This window comes from Chaetura pelagica, unplaced genomic scaffold (genome assembly GCF_000747805.2).
Source record: "Chaetura pelagica isolate M959 unplaced genomic scaffold, ChaPel_1.0 scaffold280, whole genome shotgun sequence".
NCBI classification, from domain to species: domain Eukaryota; kingdom Metazoa; phylum Chordata; class Aves; order Apodiformes; family Apodidae; genus Chaetura; species Chaetura pelagica.
Genome location: NW_009951788.1, coordinates 349579 through 359737, shown reverse-complemented (window position 1 = coordinate 359737; position 10159 = coordinate 349579). Strand labels below are relative to the sequence as shown.

Sequence of the window (10159 nt, the reverse complement as noted above, 5' to 3'; positions counted from 1 at the left end):
TTAATTAATGGTCTAATAGAGGGGTTTTTTATTGTTGCTAATTATTCAACACGTCACCTTTCCAGAACATTTGGGTGTATACATTTGTTTTGCAAATTTATAGTTTTGCAAAATGTCTAGAGTCTTAAGCAGATAGTCAGAAGGAAACTCTGTTAACCTAAACACAGACATTTTAGAGAATTCAGGAGACATTTATAACACTTGGAAAACAATTTAGGTTTTGAAATCGGGCTAAAACTCACATGAAGGTAACACTTCAACAGGGTTGTATCAATGATTTGTAGCAACTTCTTTTTTGATTTGATCGTGGGTGTTCCTTCCATGAGAGGAGAGGTGCTGGACTGATGGTCAGAATCATTTAACTTCTTCACCAGCTGACTCCTTTTCTGCAGGACACCAAATGAAATTTCAACAGGAAAAGGTCATGGAACTCTCCATCCCAAGTCAGGAAATACGACCCACCAAATAAAAAAACTAAATGAAACCATTTAATAAATTGATTTAATTAATGGTCTAATAGAGGGGTTTTTTACTGTTGCTAATTATTCAACACATCACCTTTCCAACAACATTTTGGGTGTATACATTTGTTTTGCAAATTTGTAGTTTTGCAAAATGTCCAGAGTCTTAAGCAGATAGTCAGAAGGAAACTCTGTTAACCTAAACACAGACATTTTAGAGAATTCAGGAGACATTTATAACACTTGGAAAACAATTTAGGTTTTGAAATCCTAGGCCCAAGCACTATCCCCCCTCAGACACAAGCCTCCTTTTAATCTAGTAAGAATGGTAGCAGAACAATTCAGATACCAACTACAACAAAATCCAGGGAACAGGAAGTTACAGTACCCACTACCTCCTGTTCCACCTTTTAATGAATGCTTTTGACCCGTCTCCTGAATAGGGTGCCCTTCATAATAGTCACCAAAGAAAAGATCAAGAGCATGAGTCCTCTTTAATAGAAATAAAACACTGGACTCATACTCAGATCTGGACCATACATAAATTTTGCCTAATCCTCACAAAATTCTCAAGTAATGTCTCCCACATACCTGTGGGGCACCTCACATCTCCCAGTAACCCTACTTTCTCAAGACGTATTGTCATAGTTTCCAACCATGAAGACATCCCATTAAGACTAGCATGTCAGAGCTGGAGTAGCTGTACTACTTTCTGCACAAAGCTAAATAAAGTATGCTAAAACTGGATAACCCTGCTCTAAAAACAGATGTAGGAGCACTCACTTGAGTTAGGTAGTCTATCAGAGCTAAATGTGCCTTCTCCAGCTCTGCCCCAGAGAGCCCTGGCAGGGGGTTGGGATACTGTAGCTGTTTCCTGTAATCTGTGGGCAGGAGGTCAGGATACAGACCCATCACATGAGTGGGATCTAAGCAGAAAATAACTAGCATTAGTAAACATTCATAACATTTTTTTTGCAAAACTCTTAAATGTGTGTAACCTTTGAGCAAGCTTAGCTTTCCAACAGAGCTGTTTGTGGTCAACTTGCATGTCCACAACGTTCCAAATAACGGAATTTGCGTATTACAGAAAATAAGCTAAGACAAGGCAAAAGAAGCAAGAGAAATGCTGTTTCCAAGTCCAAGCACAAGTTCTAACTGGTGCAATTGGCACTCCTAGAGGACAAGCCATTATTATAAACCTCTTACTGCTCTTCTTGCAGAAACCCACCATTAACAACTTGGACAGTGGGACAGGATTTCTAGGAACAAGCAGTGCTTTAAAAGAAGTTTTATTTTTTACTTTTGAAACATTAATAGGATTATCTGTAACTAGTGAACACCTGTTTTCAGGGAGTTTAAGCAAGTTCAAAATTACTGCTCTCAAATTTAAGTTCAAAGGATTTTGAGTTGTCAGTCCTTCTCTTTCACTGTAATTTTCCAAAGTCAATATGATGTTTAGTGTCATCGAAACAAGTAGAAGTTCTAGGTTTAAGTGCACAAGGAACATCCTGTCACTAACAAAAGTCTTAAGCAGTATTCTATGGCACAGTCCAACCTCCAGGTGTCCTTCAAATAATCCTAGTACAAATCAGAGGAATAGCATCAGAGACTATTTTGACTTCCCAAACCACTTAAAAGTTTCCTGGCTTCAGCAGCTTGGTCCATTAACAGGAAATGGGGTGGGACCTCAGCTTGGTCCATGTTCAAGGAGTCAGCAAATCAACAGATGGTCCTTACTTTTCATTCCAAGCTACAAGCAGGCATTTGGCAGCTGCTGAAACCCTCAGCTTCAAGGGTTACATGCTATACATGCTGTAAAATTGCCTACAATACAAATATATTCTGTACAAAGGGCAAATTCACAATTTAACTCACTTCCTGAAGTTCATTAAGTACTATAATCAGTTTCACAAAAAAGCTAAGAAGCTGCTTAGGCTATTTGCCATTCAAAAGGGACTGGTCTGCACAAGACACTACTGTTCCAAAACAAAAATGAAACAGAAAAGAAACAACCCACATAATAGTCTGTGAGCTTCATTTCATGCCTCCTAACCTAGGTATCTCAACACCAATGCAAGCATTTACCTGTTCCAAGCTTGGCAAAGACTTGCATGGATTCATCAAAGCGCTTCTGACAGAAGAGGTTGAAGGCAAAGAGGTTCTTTATGTGGTGAATTTGTTGTCGCTTCTCACTATCTGAATCATCCTTCATTTCCTACACTCATACAAATTAACAATTGTTAGAAAACCTTAGGCCTCATAAATGAGAAGGAAACACTCTACAAAAATAACCACAGTGTTATCCTAGGGAGAGAGTAAGAAGAAAATCTTCCAAACGAACACTTCTGATGGTGATTCTCAGATGTTATGCTTATTGCATCACTGAGATAACCTGGAAGGTTTGAAAAGCTACCTCTGGTATCACAGAGTGATAGAGAGTGAAAAGTACTCCTTCTTTGCTCATTTGCCTTTTCAATTTTTTTTCTAGTTAGCAAAGCAAAATGCAATTCATTAATTTTAATATGGTTCTGGGATTTTCTGGAACAAGAAGAGCAATATAATTAAACATACTGCATCAGCATCTCTAGGAAATTATCTTTCAGGAGCAGTATGGAGGGCCACTACAAAAAACCCTGGTCATTTGAGAAAACAAAACACACACCTCCAAGCAAGACTGTGTGGACTCCGAAGTCCAACTGACCTCAAAGTTTAAAACAAAGTAACCAATTAAACAGCCCAGAGAGAAAATCTTTCACAAACAAGAGGGTATCTCAAAATCCAACCACAACAGAGAAGTGGGAGCACAAGACTAAAACCGAGGTTAAAAAAAAGCTAGAGTTTAGCAGTTTGTGCAAAGTGGATAATAGGGAGGATAAATTCCCCAGACAAGCTACCGTTGAGCAGAAGGCAAACACCCTTCTGTGCACTGTTGCACATGTGCATCCACTGCAACCCCAAACTTTTCTGAGTAACTTACCGCCAACTGCAAAGCCAACTCAAACTGCTTGTCCTGCAGAAGCTGCTGGATCTGTGTGGCTATAGACACTGGAATGAGCCTATTGTCATAGTTTCCAACCATGAAGACATCCCATTAAGACTAGCATGTCAGAGCTGGAGTAGCTGTACTACTTTCTGCACAAAGCTAAATAAAGTATGCTAAAACTGGATAACCCTGCTCTAAAAACAGATGTAGGAGCACTCACTTGAGTTAGGTAGTCTATCAGAGCTAAATGTGCCTTCTCCAGCTCTGCCCCAGAGAGCCCTGGCAGGGGGTTGGGATACTGTAGCTGTTTCCTGTAATCTGTGGGCAGGAGGTCAGGATACAGACCCATCACATGAGTGGGATCTAAGCAGAAAATAACTAGCATTAGTAAACATTCATAACATTTTTTTTGCAAAACTCTTAAATGTGTGTAACCTTTGAGCAAGCTTAGCTTTCCAACAGAGCTGTTTGTGGTCAACTTGCATGTCCACAACGTTCCAAATAACGGAATTTGCGTATTACAGAAAATAAGCTAAGACAAGGCAAAAGAAGCAAGAGAAATGCTGTTTCCAAGTCCAAGCACAAGTTCTAACTGGTGCAATTGGCACTCCTAGAGGACAAGCCATTATTATAAACCTCTTACTGCTCTTCTTGCAGAAACCCACCATTAACAACTTGGACAGTGGGACAGGATTTCTAGGAACAAGCAGTGCTTTAAAAGAAGTTTTATTTTTTACTTTTGAAACATTAATAGGATTATCTGTAACTAGTGAACACCTGTTTTCAGGGAGTTTAAGCAAGTTCAAAATTACTGCTCTCAAATTTAAGTTCAAAGGATTTTGAGTTGTCAGTCCTTCTCTTTCACTGTAATTTTCCAAAGTCAATATGATGTTTAGTGTCATCGAAACAAGTAGAAGTTCTAGGTTTAAGTGCACAAGGAACATCCTGTCACTAACAAAAGTCTTAAGCACTATGGCACAGTCCAACCTCCAGGTGTCCTTCAAATAATCCTAGTACAAATCAGAGGAATAGCATCAGAGACTATTTTGACTTCCCAAACCACTTAAAAGTTTCCTGGCTTCAGCAGCTTGGTCCATTAACAGGAAATGGGGTGGGACCTCAGCTTGGTCCATGTTCAAGGAGTCAGCAAATCAACAGATGGTCCTTACTTTTCATTCCAAGCTACAAGCAGGCATTTGGCAGCTGCTGAAACCCTCAGCTTCAAGGGTTACATGCTATACATGCTGTAAAATTGCCTACAATACAAATATATTCTGTACAAAGGGCAAATTCACAATTTAACTCACTTCCTGAAGTTCATTAAGTACTATAATCAGTTTCACAAAAAAGCTAAGAAGCTGCTTAGGCTATTTGCCATTCAAAAGGGACTGGTCTGCACAAGACACTACTGTTCCAAAACAAAAATGAAACAGAAAAGAAACAACCCACATAATAGTCTGTGAGCTTCATTTCATGCCTCCTAACCTAGGTATCTCAACACCAATGCAAGCATTTACCTGTTCCAAGCTTGGCAAAGACTTGCATGGATTCATCAAAGCGCTTCTGACAGAAGAGGTTGAAGGCAAAGAGGTTCTTTATGTGGTGAATTTGTTGTCGCTTCTCACTATCTGAATCATCCTTCATTTCCTACACTCATACAAATTAACAATTGTTAGAAAACCTTAGGCCTCATAAATGAGAAGGAAACACTCTACAAAAATAACCACAGTGTTATCCTAGGGAGAGAGTAAGAAGAAAATCTTCCAAACGAACACTTCTGATGGTGATTCTCAGATGTTATGCTTATTGCATCACTGAGATAACCTGGAAGGTTTGAAAAGCTACCTCTGGTATCACAGAGTGATAGAGAGTGAAAAGTACTCCTTCTTTGCTCATTTGCCTTTTCAATTTTTTTTCTAGTTAGCAAAGCAAAATGCAATTCATTAATTTTAATATGGTTCTGGGATTTTCTGGAACAAGAAGAGCAATATAATTAAACATACTGCATCAGCATCTCTAAGAAATTATCTTTCAGGAGCAGTATGGAGGGCCACTACAAAAAACCCTGGTCATTTGAGAAAACAAAACACACACCTCCAAGCAAGACTGTGTGGACTCCGAAGTCCAACTGACCTCAAAGTTTAAAACAAAGTAACCAATTAAACAGCCCAGAGAGAAAATCTTTCACAAACAAGAGGGTATCTCAAAATCCAACCACAACAGAGAAGTGGGAGCACAAGACTAAAACCGAGGTTAAAAAAAAGCTAGAGTTTAGCAGTTTGTGCAAAGTGGATAATAGGGAGGATAAATTCCCCAGACAAGCTACCGTTGAGCAGAAGGCAAACACCCTTCTGTGCACTGTTGCACATGTGCATCCACTGCAACCCCAAACTTTTCTGAGTAACTTACCGCCAACTGCAAAGCCAACTCAAACTGCTTGTCCTGCAGAAGCTGCTGGATCTGTGTGGCTATAGACACTGGAATGAGCCGCCAAACAAAGTGATTACTTGCCACATATATAATATTTGTGCTGTAAACAAGAAAAAAAAAGGTCAGTTATTAAGTTCTGGCACTAAGAAGAAATAGCATATCTGAAAAGAACAATCCTGGTTAATACACACGTGGATCAATGTATTCAGTAATTCCCAAAGACAGTCAATTTGTCATTTACTCCTTGATGTATAGCCTTGATAAAAAACAGCAGACCACATCAATACTACTACTTAAGCCCAGGGAGTTAGAAAAGCTTTTCCTCCCAGTTTTTCAGAGGTGGTACAATACCACCCACCCACCGAGCCCAACAAAAGCAATAATCAGCTGTACTCAATACCCTCCAGAAGTGATAAAGCGCGGTCTCTGCAGCTCAATACTCTGTACCAGAAGCCGGGGTTCAAAAGTGCGGATCTCCACATACCTTGGCAGAACAGCAATGATGTAGGGAGGTTGGTGTTCTGTTAGCAAAACAAGTGAAAAACACACCATCTCCCTTAGTATACAGTATCCCTTGAAACAAGCCACGACTTAAAGTAAGTCTTCTCTTCAGTTTGCTTCTCCCCTTGAAATGTGTCCTACCTTTTTGCTTATTAAAAACAAAACTCAATGCCCAATACTGACAGCAATTTCTTAATAGACTACTACCAGGCTTTCTGTTCATCCTTCAACATGAAGAGGTTCTGTGGCACCCAGGTGCCCAGAGAACTACAGTGCTATAACACACTACCTGCAACTTCCAATCTTGTCCTTTTATAAAAGATACACAACACACCTTGTTTCTGAGGAGACAGGCATTCAGATTACAAGCAAAGAAGGAGAACAAACAAAAATAAACATAAAACCTTCCACATTTGGAGTACAACTTGAAATACTTTAGAAACTGTCAAATTCCAAATCCAGCTAGTTTCCAAATACCAGTAATGCAACAATTCTGGCACATACAAAGGAGTAAAGAAAATATTAAATTTTTTTTAATTACTGCTAATTCTCACCCATGGCTATAGGAATATCTGTCCAATTCAAGGCACATTTCTGAGTACAGGCCCCTTCTTCATTGAGCACAACTGTTAGATCATCTTGACCAACTGCAACTTTTCCATCTGCTACAGGAGCTACCAATGGTTCCAGCTGCTTCCCTGTGGGAAACAGTTCTTTGATGGATCCTCTTCCATCCACCTACGATGATAAAGAAAATACAACTCCTGTTTTTCAAAACAAACTTTATTTCAAAGCTCAGTAAGACCAAAGCCAAAAACCATCCCCAAGAGGTTTACAACCCAGACTACTCACTAACAGAACAATTTTCATCAAGAGCTTCAAACGCTGGTTTCAACAGCAAAAAAATGGAAGATAGCTTCCTGGCAAAGCATCAGTTTAAAAGGACAGCCTTAGATTGCCCTTTCCCAAATCACATATAGGAGGAGTACCAGATGCTGTCTTTCATGTATGTCTGTCAGCTAAATCCCTAGTCACAGGAGCAGCCTCCATAGTGTCTACTGCTATCCAAAGCTTCTTAAAACACTGTATTCTAAACACCAGTCTTACCCGTATCAGGTAGTAGTCCCTCTTGAAACCTACACAGATGGAGTTTTCACACCAGGCCATAGACTTGGGTACATCAGGTACACTGAAGTCTCCCTGAGAAAAACAGGGAAAACAGGTAAAAAAACCTGTTAGAACAGAAAAGCGAAGTCAAATCTGTCAACACTGAGTGGAACAATTAGCACTGTTGTTGACACCATATTCCCTACAGCACATGCTCAGCTTCTGTTGGTCAAGGAATGGCAGCATTCAACTAAAAGGCTGAATTCATGCATAGTAAAGAGATGAGCTACGAGTTAGCTCATAACTTCCTAGAAGAGTAGCGGAGCTGAAAAAGTCTCTACCCATTTCCATTGGTTATTTTTATCATTCTTGTATTCCCAAGTACAGTTCTCTAGCCTTATTGTCAGTAACTATGTTCTGACATAATGACATACATGGAAAATTTTGGGTAGAAGTGGATCCACTTCCATTACACCCAGTTTTATTGTTAGGTATACATTTAGAGAGGCTGCATACTAATGCATTTCACTGACTTAAAAGTGTTCTGCAAGCAGAATATTAAAATACAGAACACAGCCTTTGATTTAATTTATAAAATTGTATTCATGACATTAGTTGTGATTTTAACCTTGTATTTTCACTTTTATTTGCTGTTTCATTGTTAAACCACTACAGAACCAAGATGAGTCAACGCTCTGAAAGACAGCAGTGCCTCTAAGTAATAGGGACTGCACAGCAAGCAGTAAAGAGCAACTACAATCCATGTTGAAGCATGTTAAGACTACAGAAACGACACAACTCACCTGTAATTCATGGAACTCTCTATCCTTCCAAAAATAAAGTTGCAGCTTCTTCCGCACTGCCACACACATTCTCAGCACCTCTTCCCCTGTATCTGACTGCTGTGAAAATAGACAGACTTAACTCACAACAACTCAGAAACTAAGAGGCAAGTAAGTCAATATAAAGCCAGCAGAATCCTCAGCCTGAAGCAAAGCTGTCATCTGAAGAGCAGCTTTGTTCATCCATGCCAGAAGGGCATTCCCTAAACAAAGGAAGAACAGAGATAAGTGGAGCAGGATATTTAAAAATGAACTTTGGCAGGGACTGTGACACCAAGGAAATACAAAAAAATAAATAAGAACAAAGACATACATACACACAAACAGAAGTAGAGAGCTATCTGCCCAGTCCTGAAGACTGTGATAAACAGCTTGAACTCTATGAAGTATAGGAGAGAGGAGGAAATGGAACAATGTAAAGAATACATTACATTCACAAATAAAAACATCAATAGCTGTTTAATATTCTAATCTATTGGAAAAGTTTCTTGACAAGAAATACTAGCCAATATACACACAAACAATAAGGCAATTTGGAATGAACAGAATTAAAGGTGCTTTGAAAGCCATCGCTAGTTTTAAACACCTAGAAAACCCTACATATTTATTAGAAAATATTTAACACTAAGATCCCATGGGGGAAAGAGACAAAAGTACTGATGAAGATCTCTAACCTACCTTTTCTGCTTATGAATAAAGCTCCTGAATGACATAGGTAGGCTGAGAAACTCACTTGGATAGAAGTGAGTCACTCAAAAAACTGCAGCATATGAACAGGGGATTGCTATACCTTAAGGAACCATTTTACGGACTGAATCTAGTACAACTGCCCTGGAACTCCCATGGGCCAATACAATTAAGCACAAACAAAAACGTAACAAAAGCAGTGATGGAGATGCTTGGTGAAGGAAACCACTGTGGGCTAGCACACTGATAATTTAAGAGAAGGGAATGGCTTTTAGATTGAATACAACCTTTCAAAAAAAGACAGTCAAAGGTACTACAGGGTAAAAATGCCTTGAAGTTTTGCATCAGGAGGTTAAAGGTTACAATCACAACAAGCACAGGAAGGCATTTTATGAAGCACAGGAAGAAAAATAAGGTGACTACATTTAAAACTGCTGCTTTAAGCAAAGCTTCAACATCCAGCAGGTATTAATTTTAAAAAGCTCTAGTACCAACCTGCATGCATTACAAAATGTACAAACCTAACTTATAAAACATAAAAAAGCTAACCTTATTACAAACAGTAAGGACATCTGTGCCACCGCATTCCTCCTCTTACCTGAAGATCACAAGTGAAGAGAGATGCACCTTTTGCCTTGGAAATAGTGGTGATTTGTTGAAACGTCAACAGGTCGTGGACGTAAATGTTATTTTCTGTTTTAAACAAAATTCCAATTATCATTCAATATTTAATACATGTAGAGATCACTGCTAATTCAAATAAGTTATCATATTTTATATTTACATTAAAAAAACTTGTGAAACTAAGAGAAAGGCAAAAGGAATGCTTTCCCAAAAGCTGAAAAGTGCATGCTATACCAATACAAGACAATAAGAGCAGAAAAGAAGAAGACTAACACCAGTGTTGATCAAATTACACGAAGGAACTGAGACTACGTGCTAACCAAGCAGAGGAAGTGGGAGTAGAAAAGACAGCAAGTAGGCAAGAGCAGAGCAAGTTCATGATGGGAAATTGTAGGAACAAAGACCACTTTGAACTGGCTCCTGAAATTAGCAGAAAGGGAACAGAGTTGCAAATGGAGGGTGCTGCAGTCAAGTTTTTGTACGCACGAGGACGGAGGCAGCAGAAATCTACACATGCTGGAGTC

General features: G+C 39.1%; 1 protein-coding gene across 1 annotated transcript in view; it reads right to left on the bottom strand.

Moving 5' to 3' along the window:
- Positions 1 to 242: 242 nt before the first annotated feature.
- VPS39 (vacuolar protein sorting 39 homolog (S. cerevisiae)) overlaps positions 243 to 10159 on the bottom strand; it is a gene marked incomplete at its 3' end in the record, with an annotated part of 17215 nt that continues 7298 nt past the window's right edge. Inside the window, exons 6-14 of the mRNA XM_009998205.1 lie at positions 9610 to 9704; positions 8286 to 8384; positions 7483 to 7575; positions 6930 to 7113; positions 6275 to 6395; positions 5854 to 5974; positions 4962 to 5091; positions 3665 to 3807; positions 243 to 386 (exon numbers count right to left, since the gene is read on the bottom strand). Of these exons, the coding sequence (XP_009996507.1) occupies positions 243 to 386; positions 3665 to 3807; positions 4962 to 5091; positions 5854 to 5974; positions 6275 to 6395; positions 6930 to 7113; positions 7483 to 7575; positions 8286 to 8384; positions 9610 to 9704 (1130 nt within the window). The remainder of the gene's footprint in view (positions 387 to 3664; positions 3808 to 4961; positions 5092 to 5853; positions 5975 to 6274; positions 6396 to 6929; positions 7114 to 7482; positions 7576 to 8285; positions 8385 to 9609; positions 9705 to 10159) is intronic.